This window comes from Gymnogyps californianus, chromosome 11 (genome assembly GCF_018139145.2).
Source record: "Gymnogyps californianus isolate 813 chromosome 11, ASM1813914v2, whole genome shotgun sequence".
NCBI classification, from domain to species: Eukaryota; Metazoa; Chordata; class Aves; order Accipitriformes; family Cathartidae; genus Gymnogyps; species Gymnogyps californianus.
The window spans coordinates 7,587,355-7,615,220 of NC_059481.1; the positions used below are offsets into that span (position 1 = coordinate 7,587,355).

The window sequence follows — 27,866 nt, forward strand, 5'->3', positions numbered from 1 at the left end:
AAGCATTGAGCTGCATTTTTCTTCCGTGAGTTTTATTTTGAAGTTCTGAGCCTGTTAAGTGGGTTGCATGGTGACGTTGGAGAAGTCTACGTACTGGTTGAAGTTGAGTGAATTTGTATCTAAGAATAGCTGAAGATTCAGACCCTCATTTATGTGTAGTAATAGCATGATATAAAAATGTTAATAATTCATGTAAGTGCCTCAAAATCAAAACCAAAATGCATATCAGTTGGCTAAAACATTTGTTTCCTAACTTCCCGGTGAACTATGAATGGTAGGTTTCATGTAGCAATTGGAATTGTCTGAGAAGTTACCTTTCTAATTCTTAGAGTAAATGGAATGCATGTGTCATGTAGGAGAGGAAAGGGGGAAAAGATCCACAGTTATCTGATCACTTCATCAGTACTGAATAGCAGCATTAGCACTTAAAATGTTGTGGAGTGATTCGGAAACTTCATTTGGATGTTTGTCAAAATGAAGCGATTTTTTTTTGTTCCACAATAAAACATGACTGCAGGGTGATTTAGATGCATTGCCTGGTTATTGTTCAGACTTAACCTCTGTGCCAAGTTTTAAAGAGGAAACTAATCAATGAAAATTTGACTTCAGAGTTGCAACCAGACGGTTGCATTCCTGACATATTTGTAGATTTAATAGGGTACTGTAAATTTGAATACTTGTCATTTATCAATATAGACGAGTGTTATGGGAGATATTTTAAGGCATTCCAGCTTGTGTTTGTTTCTTTTTGTCAATTCATATTGATAAAAATCTTTGTCTGAAATTCTGGTGCATAATTATTCAACACTCCTATAATTTGAACAAGAAATTTGCTTTTTATTCATATGTTAGTTTAATTGCATCCAGGTTTTTGAAGCAGAGGAAGCTGCAGATGTCTAGAAACTTTGATCAGGGGAAATCCCTTGAATTGATTTACAAATAATTTTTTTTTAAATGTTGTTTTTATGAACATTTGTTAACTAGTCACCTACTGTCAGATGTCAGCATTTGCTTTGGTACATGAAAGGAGTAATTTCTTCTGGTATTTTTAGGAGATTAGTTCAGTACTGCTGATAACAATGAACAAGTTTAAGGCACATTTTCAAGCCAGATAGTAGGAAAAGAACATAAATTACATGAATACAGGAACTTGCAGTGGAAGTACTCACCAGTGTAATCCCAATCCTCTCTTATACTGACCGAGGTGAGTGGAGGAAGAAGGAAGTGCAGGAGAAGCTGCCAAGTTAACCTAAGGGTGCTGAAGGAGAAGTGGTGTGTTAGCAATGCTGTTGCTAGAGTTTTTAGTTTTGTGCATTTTTTTAATTTTAGATTTTTAAGCAGGGCTGGAAAACAGCAAATGGCCAAAACTTATGTAGAAAGTTAGGAAACATAAATGTAAGATTACCTCTAGCAAGCATGTGTTCCATTGCCTAACCACAGAATAGCTGTGTTGAAGGATGGTAGTCCACACCCTCTCCCCCAAAAGGGGTGAAAATGGAAGTGGGCACTACATGCCCTGTGGTGCCCAGAACAGTTAAATAAGACTTTTGCATATGATACGTTAAGAGCTAACTGCATACAGAACAATGCAAAACCCAGAAATAATTAAAACACTGGTGATGATTAAAAAAAAAATAAATAAATCAGGCTGTGGTGCTCTGTGTCATCTCTGCTAGTACTTCATCAAGTGTGCTGTGTGTTTGTCCAGTAATAACACCTTTGTGGGCAGCATATTGCACACATAGAGACATGCAAGTGTAATTAATAAAACAGAGTTTCTTTCTAGTGATAGGTTGGAAAGGCTGTTTATCTTCAAGCTCTTGACTTATATTTGTGGAAAAGCCAATCCTGTATTTTTTATATCTGTCACCACAGTGTTAGAGAAGCAATGGGTGATCTGTAGGGGGAAGAAGCCAGAGAAACATCCCCTGCCTCTTTCTGCAAACCGTCTTCGGTTTTTGGCTTCAACATTCAGTAACTTCCCCGCCAAGCAATGTACTGTTTTCTTTTTCTGTATTTCTGTTTGCATTATCATTTGTTAAAGATAGCAAGCATACTAATTATCTTGACGGCTGTTTTGAGACCTCAGTTTCGGTCACTTTTTGATGACAATTTTTTGTGATGGTGTGTAGTTTTACTTTGAGCAGCAAAGTGCCATTAAAAAGACTCTCTTAATGTGACAAAGTCAAACCTGCAAAGGTTTAGAGCTTTCAGAACTAGAATTTTGTCAACAATCCTATGGTAACTCTTGTGTGTCGAGAAAATTATTTAATTACCTGATAATGTATTATTTTACCCCAGGGTCCCTGCATAGGTCAACAGCTTAGTTATTAGTGATACACTACTCAATGTTATTCTCTTTATTATTCAGCCTTTGGCTCCCTGCCTTAAAAATGCTCCTTGCAGAAGATGAGGAAAAAATGGCTTCTCTAAGGACTGGTTGTTGATGCTATTACTGCAGTGTTTGATTTAACATTCACAAAGCTGCTGTGTGACAGCAAGATCTAATCGCTGTTGTAAGAAAGGGAGATGAGGTATGGAAGAATGAGGTTGAAAAGGGGTTTTTAAATTAAAAACAATTTAATGCCCCATGTCAAGTAATTGGGATTGGATTTTTTTTTCCCGTGTTCAGTTCATATTTATTACGTGACAATAGTCAAAGCAAAATTTGCATTGGCCAAAACTGTAATTATGATTTGGCAGCTCATCTGCAAATCAGATCCAGAGGTTTTCGGTCAGACCCCCAAAACAGAAAGTACATAGTTCACAAACTGAGAAAGGATTGGATTAAGTAAATTGCACCATAGGTGACATTTTTTCCCCAAAAACTGGTAGAGTAGCTAGTTCCAGAAACTGCAGACCATCTTTCATGTTCCTTATTCTGTATGTTCATTGTGTACCTACTAGCTTCTAAAGTGAATGAGACAGAGATTATATAAATAACTCTTCTAACTAAACATTCCTGATTCAGCCCCAGAGTAAGTCCATTCTGCACACTGAATGAGTCATAGATCATGTGGAAAAAATAGTATGTAATCATATAGTTGAGAATGGACCTCACAGCCAAAAAGAGCCAAATTATGTAGTAATTGCATGGACAATCTCTTCTAAGTTGAGGTTAAACGTTCTTTTAATGTCCTGTGACTTACTGTATGTAACTTTATAGTTTTAAGACAAAACCAAAAAAGTCTTCAAAACCAGAATGCCATCATGTGATACGTCACTATTCACAGGACTCATCAGACCATTGCAGTTGAGCCAATGGTAGAAGGAATTTACGCTCTACTAGTACTACAGGGCAATGAAAATGCTTTGCCATGGTGTTCATAGGTTTTTCTCACCACAGGTGTTTCTGCCATTCCTCCAAATACAGCCTGTCTCTGCTCCTTCCCTCTAGCAGAAGCTGTCCCACTGTATTTTCTTGCTCAGTCACGCTTCCCACTTCCTTAGTACCTTCTCTAATATTTCCCATCTCTTCTCCCTCCAGTCTCTCCTTCTTCTACTTAGGTTCCCCAGCTTCTCTCCAGTTTCATCCAGTTCCACTTTCTTCTCAGTGCCTTCTTCAGCTGACTTGCTCATCCAGCCTCATCTCTTGAGTCCCAGTCCCAAGATTTATCCAAGTTTTTCCAAAGTATTCCATGCATTTTAGGTACAGTCAGTTGTATTAGGCTGCTTCCTTGCTTTGTCCATGCTGCCTGCAGCGGGCTCAAGGGGTTATTAAGAGCAGAAGAGAGAGATATCTTGTTTTCATTTCCAGTGCCTGCCCCTAATACAGACCTCAGGAGCACGTACCAATAATTGCTGGAAAACTTCTCAGCCTCTTTTAGCCTCAGATGTGGAACATACTTCTTGTAAACAGATTGTTCCAGTAGTTTAGCTGCAAAACTTTAACAAGTTTTGACTGAACGTGTACAAAGTATGATCAAAATCTTGTGGCCTGGCTATATTTGGGTAGATTTCCATATAAAAGGCAGAGGATGCATTCTTGACAAAAAACCACTTTCCTGGCTGACTGCATTTCACTCATTAAAATAAAACAGGCACTTATATTTTGAAAAAAAATTATCAGAATATTTGAAGCATGGGAAAAAAATAAAACACTTCTCCCCTCTTGTTTTCCTTCAGACTCATTCTTGGATGAAATACTTCAGTCAAAAAAATGAGACTAAGACAGATACCAGGAGCGGAAAGTTTTAGTCTGAATGGTTAAAGTTTGACGAACTCATAAGTAAATGGACAGTGCTACCAGCTGTAGCTATACTAAAGCATTATAAAATATGGTAAATGTATCTGCTAGTTAGTTTAAGGTGCCTCTTTTTTTTCTTTTAAGTAGTATGACCTAGGAAGAAAGACTATATTGCAGAAACAGTGTAAGAGTGTGTTTGTATCAGAAACTCATTTTTGATGGAAACATGAACTCTAAAATATGAATAATGCTGTAACTTCTGTGACACTTGGCTCCTGCAAACTCAGTCATTTTTAACCTATGTTTACGGTGTTCTACAACTGTTCACTTTTTGTGGAAAACAAATTGTTCCACATTGTAGATCTTTTTTTTTAACAAAAAAGAAGAAAATGTGTTCTCTCAGCAGACTTACCAGAATTTACACTGAATGTAGGAACATCTGTACATTTGTGCCTGTACATTTCTGCCTCATATAACACTGCATAAACATTTCTGTTGCCTGGTTGTCACTTAGAATAAAGATCCTTCTCTAAGAATATTGTAATTGTTGCTGTAATAAGCATTTTTAATTAAAAAGTGGAATATCATGTTAATACAAATCAGAAACTTCCCTAAACTTTCAGTCCTTCTGCTGGAACCATTCAGGTAGTCCTTCCTCCCACACAAAGGCCAGTCATTTAAATGGAATGCGTGCAATTGAATTTCCATTTAAATTGATTAGGCTTTCATATAGAAAACTGGTAGAGGATTATTCCCACATACTGATGAAGCTGGTAGAATAAAAGAGTAAAGTAGTGAAACCTACGTGACATAAAGACTGCACCCCAGAAAGAATAGGCTGCTCCAAGAACAATGTTTTTTAAAAATGAAATAAAATACTGCTAGAAACCCTAGAGTAGCTGTTTTATCACGCTGGCATAATTTTCTACGAACTACGAGGACTAGATCTATCATCTTAGCTTTAAGTCTGTTGATTTCACTAGAGTTGCATCAAGTATGAGTTTGTCTCAGGGTCTTTCAGAGCTGATATTGGAGGTGCCTTTCAAAAAGGGTTTTGGAGTGGCTGATTTTTCTAGTATAAAGAATACTACTACTATTATATTAAAGCAACTATCCTTAGTACATAAACCTCACATTTTCTGAGGAGGACTATTAAAATATGCTCTATTTTTCAGATGTATTTGAGCAATGTAGACAGATGAGACACTGAATCTGCAGCAAGGCTGAAAGCTTCCATGTTAAGGCATTCTTCAGACTTTGAGCCAGGTTGTGTCAAATGGAAATAACTTTTCATTGATTTCCCATTAAATGAGGCAATAGTGTGCAGTTTAAGCACCTTGAGCATTATGTAGTGTTTCTATAAATAGATATTTGAATGGAGGGATTCTTGTATTTGGTGGATTTTTTTATGCAGCATATTTATAGAAAAATGATACCACTGCTGAAACTGAGAACAGCCATTGTACAAAGTAGTTAGATTTCTGTTGCAAATGGCAAGCTTTTGATGCTTGATTGCGAGCATGTGAAAAATCCTATGTGCACTCCAGTCTCGATACTGAAGTACTTCTTTGCTTAGGGAACTGGGCACTAAAAGAAATTTGAGACAGTAAAATAGTAACTACATTTTGAAAAAAACGGCTTTGGAATGAGTTGATAGTCATCTGGTCTTTTGCTGGATCAAAAAAAGACTAGCAACAGTCAACCGGCTAGATCATAGGCAGGTGTGAATTGACATAGCTCTGACTTCCATAGCATACTTACATGTGTGGTGCGGTCGACATGCTGGAGGGAAGGGATGCCATCCAGAGGGACCTTGACAGGCTTGAGAGGTGGGCTCATGCGAACCTCATGAAGTTCAGTAAGGCCAAGTGCAAGGTCCTGCACATGGGTCGGGGCGATCCCAAGCACAAATACAGGCTGGGTGATGAGTGGATCGAGAGCAGCCCTGAGGAGAAGGACTTGGGGGTGTTGGTTGGTGAGAAGCTCAACATGACCCAGCAATGTGCGCTTGCAGCCCAGAAAGCCAATCGCATCCTGGGCTGCATTAAAAGAAGCGTGGCCAGCAGGTCGAGGGAGGTGATTCTGCCCCTCTCCTCTGCTCTGGTGAGACCCCCCCCAGAGTACTGCGTTCAGCTCTGGGGCCCCCAACATAGGAAGGACATGGACCTGTTGGAGTGAGTCCAGAGGAGGGCCACGAAGATGATCAGAGGGCTGGAGCACCTCTCCTGTGAAGACAGGCTGAGAGAGTTGGGGTTGTTCAGCCTGGAGAAGAGAAGACTCTGGGGAGACCTTCTAGCAGCCTTCCAGTACCTAAAGGGGGCCTACAGGAAAGATGGGGAGGGAGTCTTTATCAGGGAGTGTAGTGATGGGACAAGGGGTAATGGCTTTAAACTGAAAGAGGGTAGAATTAGATTAGATGTAAGGAAGAAGTTCTTCACTGTGAGGGTGATGAGGCACTGGAACAGGTTGCCTAGAGGTTGTGGAGGCCCCATCCACAGGTTGTGGATGCCCCCTCCCTGGAGGTGTTCAAGGCCAGGTTGGATGGGGCTTTGAGTAACTTGGTGTAGTGGAAGGTGTCCTTGCAGGGGGGTTGGAACTAGGTGATCTTTAAGGTCCCGTCCAACCCTAACCATTCTATGATTCTATGATTCTGTATCACTTTACACCAGATGATACTCTGTTCCAGCATGGTCTGTTTTCAGTATTTGTCTTCCATTTTCTAATTGTTAAACTTAGATGTTGTAGAAACCAATTATTGTTTCTCAGATTGTTTTTCTGTTTGTTTGGTTGGGTTTTTTTGGAATAGCATTTGTAAAATTTTAGCAATAAACAGAAATGGATTATTTCCTTGACACATTTTTGGTACTACTGAGGAACAGTACTGTTAATTTTCCTACTATAGCTCTTTGGTGAGCCCCTCCTAAGCTTATAATGCCAAACGTTTCCAGTCATGCACATTAGATCAGTGTAGATGCCTTGTGTGGGATGGATGAGTGGCTAAGGTATTTTATTTAAAACCAAAGCGGGACTTGAATCTTTTACAAGTTGTTGAAAATTTTAAATAAAATAAGTTATTTCAATCTAATCAGATGGATCTGTCAGTGAGAATTTAAAAAAAGCCACAAACCTGTGAAGTTAAGCAGAAATATTTTTCCCATCTGCTTGGTTGTTCTTTCTTCCCCGTTATTAGATATACTGTGTTTTCAGCTGTAAAGTGCTATGGAAGGGAAAAGAGGTAAAGCAGTAATAGATGCACTTGCCGCATTATGCATTAATGCCTTATTTGTCTGATACATTGCAAAGTTAATAAAGATTAGGTTTGGGTAACACTTCAAAGACTTTTCTAGTTCCATTCAGAGGACTTTCTTGGTGCAAAGCTGAAATCATTAATGGAAAAAAGGGTTCTTAGGTTCCAGACTGAGATGGCAGCAGTTCCCTTACCCATGGCAACAGGAGCCAGCAGGTACCTCGGGGAAGGCAGGCAACTGTGTGTGCAGCTCTGCCACGGACCATCTTCCTTGTTCCAAACACAAGCTCATTGCTAGCTGAATGGGATTTGGGCAGAAATATAATGATTTTGTATTGTATACATGTCTAAGGTCTTTTCCATCTATGACAGGCAGCCCCTTGAAAGCAGTGAGGGAAAAGAGAAAGGCTGTGACCCTGTATTACTTGCTCCCTTAGACTCTGTGTCACTTCAGAGTCTCTCTCTGGTTAGTAAAGGAAGTTAGTAGTTTATGATGATTGTCATAACTAAGTTTAATCTCCATTGCAACAGACACGTTCATGTAAATTCATCACCTGAGGCAGTGCCGAGATTTCGGCAATACAGACGCTCATTCCTCATAAACTTGTGCAGATACTACTGCATTCACAGATGTTAATTTTCATTCCATGTCAAGCCAGACATTTATAGTGTACTGTCTGGTCATGGACTGTAACTAGAGCTGGCTAGCACTATTTTTACTGCAGAGCTGTTCTTCACATAATTTTTAAAATTTTGCATTTTAAAGCTTCTTGCATATTTTTGTTTTTCAGAAGCATCAATTCCATTTTAATAAAAAAATCTGCCTTACTTGGTGCCACAGATATCTAGACACATTTAATATTCCTTATTTATTTTTTTAGTTGGCAGACAATTGTCTTCATGTTCTGTTACCATTTTTAAAAATTAGAACTATTGGGGGAATAAAAGAGTCTCCAGTAGTTTAAATGGATCTGTTGCTGTCTTTCAGTGTGTGTTCAGCTAGACAAAAGTAGGTTGCCTTGATTCTAAGTAACACTGATAGGGATGTGCACGGTCCCTGGCAATGTAAAGAGAAACAACTTAGCAAAAGAATTTAAATTTGAAGGACCCCAGATTCTGCTTTCAGATGTGGACATGGAACTTCCATAGGTTTCAGGAGGAACAAGGCACCAGCATTTCAGAGCAGAAGTTCACTGCAGACATGGTGGATTGTTGTGTAAAGAAATGGAATTTAAATAGTATGCATATTGCAAGGACATGCCACTTTTAAGAGTATGTTCTGAAAATGAAAGAAGAATCTTCAGGTTAGTGTTTCAGAAACAAGTATTTTAATTCTTTTTCTTTGGAGACGTGTGTTTATCCTTTGCAATGTTAAAGGATTAATGTGATTAGCTAGAACCATTGCAGAAATGAAAACTAGAGTACAACTAGATTTCTTGGACTTAATTTAATATATAGTATTGCACACACAGGAAATATTAATTATGAATTATGCCTGAGCCTGGAGAATCTGGAAGGACTATGGGGCCTTGGAAAAAGAGTTTGCCAGTTACTGTAGGTCATAAGAATGAAACAGTGCCAAATATCTTAGTCAATGTTTTAATTGCCTTTAGAGGTGGTTTCAGGATCAAAATGGCCCATTTATGCATTTCCAGAAGTGCATTATCTCAGTGCAGCTTTGAAACAGCTTTGCTAATGGGAGGCATGCATCCAGCGTGAGCACGTATCTGCTGGCAGACTGATAATTTTCTGGTGTTTTTGCCAACACTTCATTAATTAACTGAAGTGTCAAAGAGTTCTTAAAAACCTGTGCTTTTCGAATGTGTCCCAAAAGCTAAAAAGCAAGTAGGGTGGTTGGTTTGTTTTACAGTCTTAGCTGTACTAGCAGTTCATCTTAAGAAAGCTGTAATGGTGCATGACAAAGAGAAGTACTATGTGTTGCTGTCCCTCAGAATACTTTCATACCTGCATATCTCAGATGAAATTGAGGCATAAATAAAGCTACTGTTTCAGACGTACAAAGTTTCTATCAACTGCAGACACAGTGCATTTCAAGAAATTTGGCCCGAGGTCCCAAAACACAAAGGGATACTTCTAAAATGTTTTGTCTTGAGCACTGCCTGCCTCATCAACGCAGTGCTGTGCTGCTGCTGTTAATTTCACATTCTGGAAGTACAGGAAGAGAAGTCGGCCAAGATGTCGTACTCATTGAAACAGCTGCATCACAATGCAGCAGTGGAAGCTCTGAAAGTGTCTTACCTTGTGTGAAAATGTCCAGCACTTTGAAGGTACTTAGCTGAATAAAGTCCCGCATGCTTAATTTACAGCATTGGTTTTTCCAAGCAGCATATTTTACGTAGGAGAGACATCATCCAAAAACATACAAAATTATTGATTCTAGATGCTGTTTCTAATTTTATAATGCACAACTGAAAGAGTAATAATTAAAAAAACCTCTCCCAGCATAGAGTATAGTTTTCTAGATAATTTATATCTGCCTCTACACGATGGAATCTGAGATTTATCTTAGTAGATGCAACATGTATTTTTTGCTGATCTGGCCTGCACAGACCTGGTTTAAAAAGGAGATTTTATTTCTTTTTTTACAAACATCCGAAAAGGTTGCCCTGTTTTTGTATCAAAACCTCTATGAAAAACTTCAGATAACTCCCTCAGTAATCACAAAACAAAATGAAGTTTTTGAGGAAAAAATGAAATTCCAGATCTGTCGTTAACAAAACAATGAATCAAAGTCAACATTTTGTTTTCCAAAAAAATTGTTTGAAGTCCCTACCAGGCAGCACGATGCTAATGCCCTCGTGTCACTGAGGGAGAATCACACAATAAGGTTAAATATTTTAGCAAAGTTCAGTCCGAAAGCCTCTGGAAGATTTTGGAAAGAGATCCAGGTTGTTTAAATCCTAGTACTCTGGCTTAGCCACTGGAACATTCTTCATCTGTAAACATGCCAACATGCCTGCTTTTTAAAGCAAAATTACTATTTGTTTGGCAGAGGAGGAGGAAGGGTGTAGGGACTCTGTCATGGGCAGACCCTTGGACAGAGTGTGGGCCAAGCACAGGTGTGACCTGCGGCATGATGCAGACCACACGCTGCAGGGGACGGTGCTGGGGGAAAGTCTGGCTTCGTCCTCAGTCGTCTTCCTGTTTCTCCCAGCTGTGTGGGTGAGCTGGGAAGCAAATGATGAACTCTGTAAGGTACAACTGTTAGACATTGTAAATATGAGCTTTCTTTGGGGTGGTTGTCTTCTCATCACAGATGCTCATTGCTGTCTTTTAGGAGTTTTATAGTCAAGCGATATGTGTTTGTGACAGAAGGAGTAATTAAAGTGTAAAAATAGGTTGTATTTTCAGGGAATAAATAAAAAATGAGGATCTACAGGAACCCCGATGCTAAAGTTTCACTTTTGATTGTACAGGGTCATGCTTTTTCCTTTTAGTGATAACAGTGTATTCTCTGCCTAAAAGATGTGCTAAAAAGCCAGAGAGGCCAAGAGAAAGTGCCTGGCACTCTTAGCTCTTCTGAGAAAGGCTCAAGGATTTCATTTTCAGGGGGGCTGAGCAGTAGGCGGCGTAAAACTGTTACTTCGTTCAGCTATGCGTTAAGAATTAGGCGGGGTTAATAAATGATATTAACTAGTGTATATATCTATAGTATAACTCTTTTAAGCCTTGGTGATTCATAAACTGTAGTAAGTTTGACTAGTTGCACCTTGTAGTTAACTCTTTCATAAAATATTTTTACATTTAGACATTTAAAGACATTTAAATGTCTTTGATAATAAAGACATTTTATATGTCTTTATTACAAAAATAAATATTTAAATGTCTTTAATAATAAAGATATTTAGACATTTAAAGACATTTAAAAATAAAAATGAGTATAATCTGTATGAAGAATAAAGCAAAGAGGTTTTGCAGACCAGGTCTCACACTCAATTTTTTACTCAAAATTTTATTTTGTAATTAAACTTTGATAAAAGTAATGGAGGAAGGACAACTGAGTTGGGACTTTTAAAGTAGTGGCGACATTACTGAGTTAGCCTTTTCTTCTGATTTCGGCTTGATCCACACAGTGTTTAGCGTATTTGTCAGTCCTTTGTCCTGCTTTAAAGCAATGGGGCCTCTGTCCTGTGGGCAACTTTCAGTAAGTTTAAAAACAGAAATTGTAGCTATATAAAAATGATCTTAGAAGGGGCGGGTGTCACTATGTTTTGGCAACAGCAATCAATATTTTGATGTTTTTGTTCATACGTTGTCTGCAGCTGGTATGAACAGGGTATACAGGAAATGGTTTATGAGCCAGAAATACTCGTACACAAGAGCACGAGCTCAAGGCTCAAAAAAGGAAAAACAAGAAACAAGAAAACTTCACAGTAGATTGTCAGAAACCGTGTGTCAAAAAAGAGGGAAAAGCGTTCCAAAAAGAAACCCTTCACGCTGGGTTCTTTGCTGGTGCAAACTGATGTCGTTCTGCTGTAATTTAATGTAGTGACCTTAATTTATGCCAGCTCAGGTTCTGTCCCTTCATCTTTACGATATGTGCTATAATTGGTTTCCATGAAAAATGTAAGCTTCCTAGCCTTGGTTAGTTGGTTGTTGTGGCTGTTTTACCCTTGCTGCATTCCTGTGTCACATATGTAAGGATGTGTATTTCAGTAGTGGGAATATAGCTTTGCTTTCTGCATTTGGCAGTGGAAACACTTTTGGTCCCACCCTTGGTCCAATGTAGTTTGGTGGCTCACGGTCCTATTTTCAGGGAAGCTTTTTTGGTTTTTTTTTTGTTTTGTTTTGTTTTGTTTTTATTAGAGGGTTTGTTGAGGAAAACAATATTTGCATGTACTTGGAGATCTCAGAAGGGTGGGCAAACAAAGCACAGATGGCTGTTTGGCCAGAAACAGTGTTTATTCTAGAAGATTTGTTACTGTGATTCTAATAGAAGATAAAGTAGTCCATGAACCTTCCCCCAGGCATGTCTTTGGTACAGTTTATAGCCCACTTGAAAACTCTTGACTTTGATGTCTCACTGATCCTGTTACAAACATCTTCACATATAGATGGTGGATACAAAGCAAGAACTCCTCTAGGACCTCTGGTGTGCTGGCTTTCACTGCAAAGATGACCAATATTTCCCCTTATACAAATATAAGAGAACTGACTTGCAGTTGCAACAAGAGCTCTGACTGATTCTCTTACTGTTCCCTTCAAAAACACAGTTATTTAGCCGTGCTGCTTTCATATAATATTGTCTCTAGTTTTCCCTTGAAATCTGTCTCCTATAGAAAAAATATTCTGCTGTTCTAGTCCAGTTCTTCATGTGGTTTCTACTGTTCTTGAATAGTGTGTCTAATAGCCATTTTGATCATCTAAAGGCTACCTGAAAAAATGCATCTGTGACCAAAGCTTGTCTTTTTTCTCCAAGCATAGGAATTGTTCTGATTAACCTCCCACCTTTTCTAGAAATCTTTCTCCTCTTTGTGTGTGCCCACACACAGAGTAGTCTTTTGCTGTAACTGCTGTAGTGTGAGGATACAGGCAGAACAAAGTAATTAAGTATTTAAGTATTTAACTTGTATTTATTTTTGGAATCTGCTTCACATCTAAACAAGGCTTGTCTGCCAAAGGCTTGCATTGCAGGTGACCTAAGAAAAGATGTTACTTCTATCTGTAAAACTTGCCCTACCTCAATACGTGTGTGTGCACACGCACGCGTGTGCCTGTATATAAGAAGCTCTTCCCACTATTTAGCTTCAAGAACTCTGAAGCTAGCATTTGAAGGCACAAGTTAAAATATGAAGTAATGCAAGGACTGTAATAGCAGCATGTAGAAATAAAAAAGAAAACGTGGTAATATGGTATTGAAGCATAGGATGAGAATAAGAAGCTGGTGTGGCCAGCTTTTAATAAGTTATGGAAGCATGTATGTTAAGTATTTCAACTCTGTTGAATCTGAGCCCAGAAAATTAATAACGAAAAATGTGAAGCTATTATAGAAAGGAAATTATTAGGATCTAATTTATTGAATTTATCTTGAAGTGTCATCTTTTTGCTGAGGAAAATGACAGCTCAATAAAAAAATTGCTTTTTTGGTAGAACTGTTGCTCCATGAACTCCACAAATTAATTTTTTTCTACAGGCACTTTTGATACCACTACTTAAAAGCACGCTATTTGTTACCTGTTTTAAAGAAAAGGAGTCTCCTGATGTTAATATCGTTCATCTGGATTAGAATTTGGCAATGCCTTCATTAACCTTCTAAAGTGAATTAATAAGAAAGCAATAACAACATTGCTGTTTGATTATAATGTGACTGTTTTTTTTATTTGAACAGATGTGTCCTGAAAGCAGCAGAAATATTAGAGAGGTCCAATGTGCATCATACAATAACAAGCCATTTATGGGTCGATTTTATGAATGGGAACCTTTTGCAGAAGGTAAGGGAAGACAAGTTGGTTTTGCATTATTATACAGATTGTGTTTTGGAAAGGCAGATGTGATTTTTAACTGGTGGAAGCCATCAGACTTTGACTGTTTGAGTCTTGCTCCTTTTGCTCTGTTCGTCTGCTGCATTTATTCATGGGCAGACGAGTAGATAATCTCACATCACTGTTTCTTATATTTTACAGGAATAAAAGCATCTAAGTTCTGCTTTGATTGGTATACCATTGGCTCAGTATAGTGTTGCAGTATTATTTCAGCTACTACACTGTTAAATATCTTCTTTTTTTATGTATTTACTTTTGATGACAAAGGCTCAGTATGGCTCCAGTTCAGTAAATGGAGTTAAATTTTTTTTTATGCCAGCTTAGCATGTGACTCATGGTCCTTATGCATTCATTTCAGGACTCTCTGGCTGTCTGATTTGTATTTTCTAATGGAATGTTTAACAGTTGGGATGGTGACTACGTGGGATCCCTAAGGGAGGGATACCTGTGCTATGGACTTCCCCAGCTGCATGTTGAACTGATTGTCCTGGAACACAAAGCAGCAGCAGCTCTAGAAGTGGTCTGCCACCCCTCTAGAGTCCTTACCCTTGGAGGGTAATATCTCAGTCAGTTGGGGGTTATAACCTTTCTCCAGAAACATGTTTTGTGAAATAGATACTTATTTTGTTTGTCTTTCTGTAAACAAGAGCTGGGCCCATCTCAGTTGAGATTCGTGATTATTTATGAGGTAAATAATTTATTCTTCAAGTATGTCTCTGGAATCAGAGGAATTTAGTTCATGTCTTATTTTTTTAAATTAACATTTTTTAAAAGTTGTTTTCCACAAAACTTCAAAGACCAAAGAGGATTTATGCATAGAGAAATACGTACGCGTACTGTGGACTAGCTGTCTTTATTATTCTGAGGCCATTCTATCACTTGGCATGAATCACTAGTAAGAGAGTACAATGATGACTTCGTTACCCACAGACTCCTTTACCAACAGGCTGTATGTGCTCTGTACCACATGTTCTGTACAATGTCTCCCCTCCAAATGGAGGCACAGTTTCACCTTAAAATTTTAAAATGCAGGATATAGGCCCATCTACTTATCCTTTCTAGATTTGAGAAGAACAAAGTAGAAGGAAGAGAATTTACCTGTATTTTTTAAGTGCCTCTTGAATATGGCTTTTATTGCCTTCTGTGTAAGTAGCTACCTATAATACAGTGCCACACAATTAAATAGAAGTAATACATTATGCCATGGCTTTTAATGTCTTACAGTCAGTGTTTGCAGGGGTTTCTCTTTGCCGGAAGACTTCATCACAAATAAAGGCTTCAGTGTTCTATGACTTATCTTTATGGCAATGCCCTGCCCCTGTATGTCCTAAAATTGACGTAGTAGCAAGGTTTACCTGATTATGCTATGTCATACCAAGATATGACATCTTCACTGTCAGTGATCTGCTCTGGGGCAATTGGTGCTCTGTGTATGTTTTACTTTCCTTCAGTCTTTAACTCCTTGTGCTAAGTTGCTTTCCCAGCTCCAGAAGGGAGGCAAAATAAGAGATTTGGAAAAGGAATGGGAAAGTTTCTTTCATGATGGAGGGATTCCTCCTGGTTCTCATGTTTTTATTCCCCCTCCCTTCATCCTAATAGGTTTAGCAGGAGAAAAGGGTGATAGCCACTGGTGATTTTTTTCTGTTAATAAACTGAGGTCACGTCTATCCTGTAGTATAGAGCCTGATACTAAGTTTTGAAGTGAAAGCTGTGAAAAGCACATCTGTGCAGGGCTGCAGCTGGGTGTGTCAGCTGGAAGATGGCACATGCTGCTGTCACTGTATTGCTCTTGGGGACTGAGGAAACCCCTTGCTGGACTGCATTGTGTGAATAGCTCTCTCTGAGCCAGCTCTCGGGGTTCTGTGCCTTGCCTCATTGCACAAAGGCAAAATGCCTATTTTGTAGCAATAAAGACCCTTCCAAAGATGTGCTGAAGGAAGTATTAGAAGTCATTGTTCGTTTATTTTTCAGGGGACTCAAGGAGTGTTGCAAGTGTGTGAAGTTCCTTTTTGCTATACCCAGAAACGGACATTTCCGTGGGTACTTAGCATGCTAGCATGCTCTTTATAGTTCCTTTACATGAGCAGCTTTGATCCACAATTGATGTTACCTATTTTTACAGCTCAACATGAGTCAGTGCAGGTTCAGGTAGGTTCATATCTAACTCCCAATTGATCTAATAATGTTTGTTTCTAATGTAGTCATGCCTCAGTCCTGGTTTTATCTGTTGTGGGTATAGTGAAGAGGTACACCTCTTTATCTCAAATTATGAACATTCAGTATATATTAAGCTTTTAATTAAAGTCATGTTCGCCATTGTGAAGTTGTCCAAAAGGAAGTTTCAGAGCTGTGCAACTTTGGCACTTAGTACCACGCATTTAGGCAGAAACAAGAGCTTGGTACCCCAGCAAGCACATGACTGAAAGCATATTCTGCACACAGCATGACTTCTCCTACAACACGGCCCCAAAGACTTATGATGTATTAGCTTTGATGCATCCCTTTTCAAACAGCTATTGACAAGACACAGCCAATGCTGAGCCAGCTCAGCCCACCTCCATCTCCTTGCTTCCTACACAGCAGCTTTGACTCACTCTGCCCTGTGCCAGGAAGGATGACTCAGGGGATCTAAAACATGCTACAATAATTTCTTTTTCCCTCCCCTGCATAGCACAACTTGCTCCTAATGTTTATGTTGGATCAATAAGGGTAGCTAAACCATAATTTACAGCCCTGTCTTGATGGTGAGTTAAGTGTAATTATTATTATTTTTAAAAAATACACATATTTTTATTTCTCCTTTGTTCAGATTGGTGCAGCTGCATTTCTAACCCCTGTTTTATCTGCTACTGCTCCAACACAAACTTTTGTCTTTATTAAAAAAGCCATGTTAAAGGGACTATAAACCCTACGAATTTAGAGTATTTAATGAAAAAACCCTAGTTTGTCTTGGAGAACCAATAGGACGTAGTGAGTTTAAGGGCAGGATTTGAGAGGAAGGATCCAGTTGTGACAGAGGGAAAACATCACAGTGACATGACCATGAAACCCGTAAGGAAGTTTAAATCTACAGAAGCAATAAATGTTTTAATCATTCTGATAATTGAACTCTTTAATTTGAACTCTTTATTTCAGCTAACGTTTATTTTTAATTGTGGTGAAAAATTCATAACCTAAAGTGTTTGATATTTTGATGGCTGTATGAACAGAACCTATTGGAAAGGGTAACTCAGTGGGAATCTGACCACAGGAGTCTCTCTTAGTGAAGAATAACTGCATGTTTTGAGAGGAGGGAGACAACTGCAGATTTTTTTGTCAGAAATCCTGTATAAGGTTAAGGAAGAAATAACGTCCTCTCCAGGAAAATCTCTGTGTGATACTTCATCTTCAGGAGGATACCTGGATAGTCTTATGCATCCAAAATACATTGTCAAATATAGTAGTTTCAAATCAACAACTGCAGAAAATCCTGGTCAACTGCAGGCCCTCTTGCTTTGAGTTCTGTTTGATAATGACAGCCAGGCTTCTGTAATAGACAGTATTTTATACTGCAGTCCGAGCCATGGGTTTCTGTTACAGCAGTTAGAATTACACCTGTGCCAGGCAGGCAGGCGTAGGAGCGGTACACGTGCAAAGAGCGCACTGTGGCTCTGCACTGCATGTTCTGCTTTCTTTAGATGCAGGGTCCTGCAGGGACGTTCTGCTTTCCCGGCCTGTGCCGCTCTTTGGCATGGTAAGCAGCAAGGGGAGCCGCTGGCAGGGCTGCCTCTGCCTTCTGCCTGCTTTGCAAGCGGAAGAGGACTTCGAAGTCTAGGAGGAGCTGTGATTGCATCTCCAGTGTGTAAAACCTGAAATAGCTAAAAATGTGTTCTTTGAGGACTTTGCTTTTTTCTTCCTTTTAAGTGTAGCAATTTACAAGCAGAAGAATACTGCAAAGTTTGAGCATTTTCTCCTGGGAAACAATTTCACTTTCTTAAAAAAGAGAAAAAAAAGAGGATTTTGCAAATCAGAGCCTGGTCCACTGAAAGTCAGACAAGATTTGCCCCTAAAAGATATTGAGGCTTTGCCTCCTTCCCTCATAGTGAAAGAAATGCAAAATTTCAATGGAAATTATTCTGTTTTCTTTTTTGAATTTTTTTCATTTTGTTATTTTAGAGCAAAATTTTAATGGGAAGTTTTCTAAAATGCAGACTTGACCAAGCATTTCCCCCAAATGACATTTTTGTTTGCTTTTTGTTGAAAACCAGCTGTAGTTTCAGTGCTCCCCTTTCAGGTGAATGTGCTTGTTTGCAGGGCAGCGTGCTTATTTACCAGCATCGCACTGACAGCGGGAATTCTTGCTGTTTCAAATGTATGTGTTATTTTACGTATGCAGCTGTAACTTGTGTTAGAACTCACTGGACGCTAGCTAACAAAGGTAATAATAGGAATGAGGACGTGGCTAAAGGATCTTCATAGTGGTGGCTGTACAGACGATTTAGTTCCACTTGGTAGAGTCAAGATGTCTTTGGCTTAAAATACTGTATGAAGCCAGACGAGTTTCTAGGAACAGAGCCATGCTCAGATCTCGAAAGCTGTTTAAATAGTTTGTTGCTGGCAGATAGTCGCTGGAACCTAAAGGCCTGCACAGAGTGCGTGGAGAGGCCTCTGCTCCCTGCTGTTGGCAGGCGGGCTGGCCTCGAGGGCAGCGCCTTTCACCTGCGCAGAATCTGCGGGGTCAGCCAGAATAGGTGAACTCTGGCAGCGAGAGGGATCTCTGGAAGGCCTGGCAGAGTTCATTCGGTTCCTTCTGATTGCCAGGTCGGGCTTCCTCTTACGACTTCTCTTTATTTTTCTGTTTGAGTGCTGAGAGACAAAAGTTGTACAGAGCCTGTACACCATGTTGCTGTTTGGAGCAGGGTTGGAGTCAGGCTGAGTTTCAACTGGGATAAAAATTCCTGTAGCTGAAAGCAGCAGTAGCATATATGCAATGGCACTAATGTCACTGCTGCATTTTCTGCAGGGGGAGAAATGGGTCCCCAGTCTCCCCCAATACCGTTGCTGCCAAACCTAACTACTGATGGGCACCATAACGAGTGATTCAAAATCAACTGGAGTGAGAGGCTGACAGGTGCCGGGTGTCAGCACCCAGCCTTGTGGCAGAGCGGTTGGGCAATTTCAGCTGGCTTCTGTTCACTTGAAATGTATCAGAATCCAAACTTTGAATGGATGGAAGGATATTTGGTCTGCATGTTTTTCACGCTGGGCTATATGGTACTCTTTCTCTAAAATGACTTTCATGTCAGCGCTCCATCCTGAAGCCTGTGTTGTGTTCAGAGGAGAACTCACTGTAGAGGTAGATCTGTGCATGCTGTAAAATCCTTTCTCAGTTTACTTTTGTTTTAAAATACCTTTTAGTAGTCTGACTTCTAGCTATAGATGTCTCCCAGCTACAGCTGTGAAAAATATAAGCTCTGAAGAAAATGAAATGTATAACTTCCACAGCTATCTAGCAAATACTGCAACTTCAGTACTTTGTGTCAGATGAGAGGCGTTTATGATTTAGACTGAATTCATTTTTGGTATTAGGATGGAGACTGAAGACTAATGAAGGGCTGCTACATTTATTTATTGTTATAGGGAGTACAGGTAACAGGACAATGCAGACAGTGCCTACAGATCCTCGACAACCAGCTGTAGGCACAGAGTAGTTACTGATGTTTCAGGGTTTGGGAGGTTTTGGCTCATTTGCTTGGGCTTTGTGCAGACAAGGGTATGTAGGCTTGTGAGGAAGCATTTATTCAATTCTAAAGCCTCATCAATAAGATGTTTTGTGGAGCATTTTCCATTCAGTTGATCAGCAGAAATCATACACCAGAAGTAGTGAATCTCAGGACATCCCTTCCTGGGAGTGTTTGTAAGTCTGCTAAATGAATATCAAAATTCTGACAAGTAACGCTTCTCTTGTCACGTTTCTAGATGTTGCTTCTCAGTTTTCTGTTATTACATGTGACTATTTGTATATAGCTACCAAATATGCACAAATAATTTTACAGTAAGTTTTGGGGCCAGATACAAATGTGGCCTATTGGGTGTTGTGTAATGTTGCAAATCAGTGAATATTCTGGACCAACCCTGAATATGTTATACTTGTTTTCAGTGGTTTAGTGTGGGTTTTTTTCTTCTGTTAGAATTGTGAGATATGTGTATAAACAAATTATAGCTATATATTGTTTATAGGCATGTTATTAGTGCAAGCATTCATTCAGTGTCCATTGTTGGATTTCATTAAATCTTAATATAAAACCATTCTAGAAGCATTGTAAAGTTTGATATATAGAGAGAAACATAACATACGTGTCATCTTCTTAGGTTAACTGGAAGTGGAACTTCAGTTTAGAGTAATTAGAGAATTCATCCTTGCGTAAGATTAGTAAGGTTGGCCCTGGTGTATGTTTCCTGAATGCCTGTGATTTCTTGGCTAGAGGAGGGGAGTCCTTGAGAAGCAAAGGTAACATAGTCCCAGTTTATGAACTCTTGGCCTTTCCTGATGTGTAACTGCCAGTTCCTTGTGGCTCAGGATATGCTGTGCTGAACTAGTATTCTCTTAGTTTTGTGTGCAATACTTCAACAACTTGATTTTTTCACCCGAAGGACAAGAAGAAGTCTTACTGTTTTATTTATACTTTCTCTAGGAAGTTACTTCTAGTTAGTGAACATACAGATGTTTGAGTATATACACAGTATCTCAAGAAATAATCCAGCTGTGCTGCAGTTCATCCAGCTGCAAAGTATTATATTCAATGAGGCAGCTGCTTGAAGTCTTCATTTCTCATCACAATAGACCATACTTCTCTGCTATTTTTTTTGCCTCCACCTGTTAGAAATCTTCTTGATTGCTTTTATTCCATTTTGTGGCTAGGTGTTCTTGAAGCTTGTGCTTTAATTGCATGCACTGTATTTTGTATGACAATTTTTTTTTTAATTCCTCTTTTATGTGAAATGCTGTAGCCAGACAGATTCATCAAAGAGACAACAGTCAGAGTTTTGGGAGGTTTGAAGTGTAATGAGTAGATAGTGTTTGTATTTGTTGATTAGCTACAACTCAAATAGTGAACACTTCTCTAACGATACGTAACAACAGAACATAGGTAATAACAGAATTGGCATTCTTACATTTAATCACAAAACAGCCAAAGAAATTATTACCACCTGTTTTTTTCCTAGTTTGTAGTATGTGTGTAGGAAAAAAAAAATGTCTAGGAGTTGGTCTCAGTTCCTTCCTGTAAACCAAAAGTCTATCAATTAAAATAAGTGTTAAACAACTATGCTGATATAATTCCCTTTTACATGCTGTTCACATGTACATTTCACATGCGCTTTTCTTCAGGGTTATGATCTAGCATAATTTGAGATTTAGGAAATAAATTTGGAAAAATCTAGTGCAAACTTTGTCCTGTTTTGTATTTTATGAGAACTGATGGCTTCACGTCTTCAACTACTGCATGAGTTGACACATGAAACATACTGCAATTTGGTTTACTTGGCTTTTTCTATTATCTGTTGGGCTATATTTTAAGTTCAATCAGTCTTAATCTCTAGCTGTTTCAGGAACAGTTACTTAGCAAATGAGTAACATTAAACTGAACAGTAAGCCAGTAGCAGATTAATATAAGATGTCATCCTGAAGCATATACCTGAAACTATTGACAGGAGCTTAAGCACTATAGGCATACAATTCCTCTTGAATTCTGATGGAATATGAGCTCTGATTTCCTTTAGACTCATTGGAAATCCTATCCGAGGCAGTGAAGTATCCATTTTTCACACATTACTGAAAATTCTATTTCATTTTAAACTGAAATCTCTTTGAAATGCTGCTCACTTATGAGACTAGAATTTATTCAAATGCAGTAGAACAAAAGTTCATTGATACTATATCCCTTTCCCCCCCCCTTTATTCCACATTTGTGAATGGATCACAAGAGAAAGCAGATGGAAGTTTGCAAAGCTTTAAAAGTATGGCTGTGCTAAAGTATCTGAGGCATTTCTTTGACTTCATCAATAAATCTGCTTCCTGAACATCTGTTGTGTTGAGCTTGACCTGGAAATTGTAAATATCCTGTGTATTACTGAAATATGTAACTACTTCTATAGAAATCTTTAATAAAAAAATATGCTTAGATACTTAGATATATGGAAACTTAATGCTTCCACATGGCCACTTACCTTTTATATTTATTCTTCCTATATGATTTTATTAATATAAAGGTTTTGATTCGCATTTGTAAGAAGCTTAGCGATATCAGAGCCTAGCTTTTACCTGGGATTCTGTGGTTTGTTACAATTCAAATAATAATGCATACATATTTTTATCTGTACTATTTTAAGCAGGGACCATACTCTGATGTATGAAGTCAACCATTTCCCTGTATTAGGTCACATGCACTGCATGTTGTAATGTTTCTAGTTCATTGTGCATACCTCAATTTCCCCACTTTTCTACTTGCTATTTGGAGGGGAAAATGGGTTAAGAGGGATGAGAGCAAGAAAATTCGGGTGTTTATAGATGGACACCTGGATGAGCCTCAAGAATTGGAAAGGGTTGTTAGTGCCTTTAGGAAAATGCGAAATGACATCCATTGAATGTTATCATTCAGCAGTAAACTCAGTACACTCCAAAGTGGACTTGAACGTAAACCATGTAAACAGAATGTATTTTTAAGATGACAGGAAAGTGAGAAAAAGGAGATGAGCTGACAAGCCATATCTGTCCTAATCTTACAGGGTTTAGATAAATTTAGCCTAGCTTTGCTGTAGAAGAGACGTTGTCTTCTGTATCCAGGTGACCAATATTTACTGCTTTATTTTAGAGTATCTGACCTGCCTAGTTGCATTAATTGCGAGTTGGGTAAACATCTCAGGAAGAATTATGCCCTCATTTCAAAGCACACTTCTTAGTTCCTTTGGTGGGAGCAGAAAGTTAAGGACAGATGTTGTGGCTTTCAGGCTCAGATTTAGAAACAAAATTGTATCCAGATTGTGTGTTAATGAAGATTGTTAGACTAGAATAGGACGTAGAAGGAAGATTTGATTTTTGCAAAGCACATATGGAAGTAGTGGTATAGATCCTTTTAAACCTACTTTGGTAAAATTTGTCTTGACTCCCTCCACTTGCTACCAACAGCGAGACTTCCATGGGTTCAGATCAGTATTCATGTCTGCAGTATCAACAAATTACCTGATACTGTGCAAGCATCTCTGAGAAATGCCGTGCAAATGCATACACTCATGACTTGAACTGGAAAAAAAACCAAAGAATTTTTTCCACTGTAATATTCTCTAATTTTATTTTTTCTTCTGAAAATGAGTAAACAAAATCTTTGTTGAATTTCTATAGTAGATTTTTACCTGTTAGTGGCCCTTGGAACAAGATACAGACACCCAATATTCAGAAATGAATTTAAAAAAAACCAACACCACCCTATAAAAATGAATCAATGGAATACTTCGATCCACAAAACCCAGCCTACTGGTGTAAGGTACTTAGTAGCTTTATCACAGCTTTCTCAATGTCTGACTTAGCAGTCAAGCAAAGTCTTTAATAAGCGGGACTACATGAACCAACCATATATGATCTCACGTAATCTGTAACAGTCCTTTTTTATATATATATATATATTCCTTATGTAGCTTCATTGTGTCCAGTGGCTGTGCAGAGCAGTCTGAAACTTGCTGCAAGTGGACAACTGAGGATTTGAATCCCTTCCATTTGGGGAGCAGTCTGGGTTGTATAAAGGTGGGCATGGGAATACCTTAGAAGCAAAGTCCTACTAGGAATCAGAGGGTGTGGTTATGGAAGCAATCATCCAGGAGCGAAAATTAGCATAGAGCAAGGCTGCTTTAAACTAACATACCCTAGGAATTTAACCAGCCTCGGGCAATTTCAGGGGTTGGTCTCCATCTTCTCCATGTCCTCTGTTTTGGATCTTGTGCCAAGCACGACCTTCTCAGAGCCAAAACCTCTGCCATGTATGAATTAGGAAATAAAGATAATGCTGATTCCTCTTTTTCGTCAGTTCTAGCAAGGGTTGTGTGGCACCCTTACCCAGTGGTAGAATTATAATCTTTTTGAATCTCCATTTCATTTTGTAGCATCAGATCCTTTTGTATGTTGGGTTTGTCAAGATAAGGGAGAGAACAGGGAGGCAAATTAAGTATCTCAATTGTCTTATCAAAAGGGACCTTTTCTCACACTTTTTAGTGCTGTTTGCATTGGCATGGTTACTGTATACAAGTACATATGTAGAATAAGTGCTTTGGGATGCTTTAGTCTTTTTTGAGATGATATTGTCATTTTTTTTTACTCCTGTTGGCCATGGGAAAAGTCCTCCATTAAGCTTCAGAGCCACAATGTCACTCCAAAAATTTGCCTTTGTTGTTGGATCAAAATCTTTGACTTCCTTTGGCTTCTTTATAGCAAAACACCAATGTAAAGAGGGCATCCTATCCTTATTCCTACACCTCTTTTGGGATACAAAAAATGAATCTTAGTCTGAATTCTCCTAAATGTTCTTTTTGGTGGTAGATTCCTTTTGTAGCAGACAGAGACAAGCAGGCTCAGATGCTCTGAACAGATGTATTTTACAGCTTCACAAGGAAATGAATTTTTACGAGTTTTATGATTGTAGTCCTAGGAGTCCTTCTCATGCAGATCTGCACAACCATTTCTTGGAGTATAATGCACTAGAATGGGGGAAAACTTAAGGCTCACAGTGTTTTGCAGGTGTGCACTTCTTGCACAAACCCCAGTGATCCTGCCCTGTCTCCCAGATACATGAAATAGTCTGGAGAATAAAATAGAGCTGCAAGGTCGAGGCTGTGTAATCATTTTAACATGTTATACATTAACTTTGGGGAATATTGGATAAACAGGGCAACAATTAAGCATAGGATTATCAACATGTGTTCCATCTTTGTTTTAAATGTATGAAATACTTATTCAACTCATTTCTTGTACAATTTTCAATTTTTAAAATCAAGTATACTTGATTTTAAACACTTTCTTCTGTGCAGTGTGGGTTGGTTAACATAGAAGGCAAAACTGAAAAATGCCTGGTGAATATTATTTTCATGTTTAAAAAGAAATTAACAGCTGAGACAGGGAGAAAATACATAAAGCGAGTTTGGTAAGTAAGGTAGAAAAGAGGCTCCCTACTAAAAAATACTTATCAAGTTATCTTAGATTTTAAAAATTACTATCTTTGCCTCAGTTTATGTGTGGAAATAGTTTTTGTTGATTCAATTGTGCATTTCAAAAGGTTTTAAATAGTTTCATAATATTTTCCATATGTTTGATTTCAAAAAAGCTTTCACATTTATCTACTTGGGTCAACAGTGATTGTCCTAATGTGGTGCTGTGTGTGTAGCAGGCTGTGGAGCTGCCAGTCAGGTTGCCGCTGAAGTTAAAGGCAGGCAATACAAACATGACTTTTTATAGGTCCTAATGGTCCCAGAATTGTTGAGGTTAGTGGGAGTTTTTCCCATTCACTTCAGTGGCTTTTGGATGAGGTCATTTAGAAGAAAATTCACCATGTAACTAAAAAAAGTGAACAGAACCGAGGTCTGATCCTGTAAAACTTTGTTGCAGGTTGATAATATCCAGATTTCTGTGTATTCAGAGAATTGGTATGTACCTAATTCTGTGGAGGCTCAGGACCTCACTAGAAATTTTCATAGTTTCTTTGAAAAAAGATGACTCAGTTCAAAGCCCTACTGTATTGGGTTTGCGTGGCAAGGTTTTGGTGGCTCTGTTCAAAGGCTCAAGAAGCTTTTGCTGAGTCCAGGCCTGGTTCTGTTGGGTGAGTGTACAGGCAGGGACTCAGAAAGCAGCAGCACATAAACGTGGGATTCAGAGTTTTCTTTCATTCTGTGAAGAATTACAAGTACACAAAGAAGGGGTTTTAGGACCATCTCAGAGACCAGATTACTTCCTTCTTCACCCCTCCCCAAAATGTCTGTCTTTTGTTTTACTGTATGTGTACCTGAGCAGTCCTGTGACTACTAAATGAAACACTTATTCTACTGTTGAACCTTTTAAGTATTAACAGTTCTCCTAAAAAATCAAAGTAGTGTATGTATTCCTAGTTCAAAAAACCTCCAAATGCTGAAGTAAGTCTTGGAGAAAAGAACTATAAAAGGGGTCTTAGTAAATACAGACTCTTTCCCATCTACTTTGGGAGACTGATTTCTTTCGAGTATTTTTCATTATGTTGAAAGAATTACATATTAAGACACTTTTCATTTCTGGTTTGTTCATTTTAAGCCTGTATCCAGCTGATACAAAAGGAAGGATAACATTAACTTCCGAGGGAGTCAGATGTGAATCTAAACTTTTATGTTCACAGTTACCATTTTGTGTACTCAAAAATTGCTTATGCACACTCTCAGCAGTAGAACTTGCACTTTCGCTTTCTGGAATATTTAGGTGCAAAATTCTATTTTCTTAATGTAATTTCTATGGCATTGTGCGGATTTTGGAAATTAACACCTACATATATTGAAAAGGTAGATACGCAAGTTCTGATTCCAGTAAAATTTGTGGATTTTACCTGATTAGCTTTATAAATGTTTTAGCTTTAGCTCATCAGTTCCGAAACTGAGGTTTGGGTCAGTCTACAAGTGGGGCCAGAAGCTTTGATCATAGTTATCAATAGCAGTGTGGTGTGAGTTCACAAGTCCAGAAGTTGTGGCTAGCTGAAAAATTTGGGAAGCCTGCTCAAGTACAGAAGATGTTAAGTTTCAGATCTGGCGAGTCTTCTGCTGCTGTGTTTTAGTAATAGGTAGCTTATTGGTGATTGACATTTAAGTATGGTGTAGGGCACTTAAAGTATGAGCAATTTTTGCCTGAACTAGAAAATCCAGGCTCCCTCAGGTAAGGCCATAATTGCAGGCTTACTAGTTTACAGGGATGCCTGGCTTGCTTCTGAAGGGGGTGTCCCACTGTCTGCCTTTGAGCCACAGTAGTGGGAAAGTTTAAGACATGCCTGTGAGTTACTGCTGCTTAACAAAAGTACATCCCTAGAAACATGCTAACTGGTAATATCCATACTTTTAGCCTGTGGCAAACACAAGGTAAAAGTCATTTGCTTAAGCCTCTCTTATTCTGATAAAACCTCTTTCTGTGGGATATGAATGAGAAGACTTTATCTTTTCTTTTGTATTATAAGATGAAAGCCTGCAAGGTTAGTCCCTGTGGCTCAAGCTGAGTACTGAGACTTGCCAAGCTCAGTCTTAGTCTGGAGTCACTGTGCAAGACTAAGAGTGGGGGAGGGATGGGAGGTTGTAAAGATAAACTACTACAGAAAGTTCATCAGGATTAAATATTATAGCCTATTTTTTAATGTGGCATTCCTTTAAAAGCCCTCAGATTGACAATTTCCAACTTCATCTCCCAGTATTTCAAAGGAGCACAGAGTTTACAACTCTCATTGATGTAACTGTTTGCTAGAAAAATGAGGTTACTTATTAATATGAAAGTGGGTGCCTGCGCTGCACATTATTATTTAAATATAGGCATTCCTGTGTTTCTGGAGTATTCTGTTAATGTTTTTAAATGGAGGTTTTTGGTAGTGCTGAGTGTTATGAAGGGAATTAAAAAGATTTTGCCAATTTAGCCAGCATAAGTAGTTGGACTGGCATTTATATACGCTTGATATTCCTTCTTGTTATGATGAATTACTATTTTCAAAGCAAGGAAAATCTTACCCACTGTGAAAGAAAAGCTTATAATATGGATGAACATCAGAAGAAAGAGATTCCCAGTGGTAGTATATAAAATGAAAAGCAGAACTGGCTTCTATTGTGCTCTGTTTCCATTAGACATCTTGGAAGTTTTATAAGCACGGCGCATAATAAATATCTAAGCCACAGTTTGAGGTCTTTTATAAAG

At 38.5% G+C, this 27,866-nt stretch overlaps 1 protein-coding gene across 2 annotated transcripts in view; it reads left to right on the forward strand.

Moving 5' to 3' along the window:
- Positions 1 to 27,866, forward strand: part of THSD4 (thrombospondin type 1 domain containing 4) — a 333,781-nt gene that overhangs the window by 65,633 nt on the left and 240,282 nt on the right. For both annotated transcript variants that reach the window (XM_050903083.1, XM_050903082.1), the window contains exon 6: positions 13,783 to 13,885. In XM_050903083.1, coding sequence (XP_050759040.1) covers positions 13,783 to 13,885 — 103 coding nt within the window. The remainder of the gene's footprint in view (positions 1 to 13,782; positions 13,886 to 27,866) is intronic.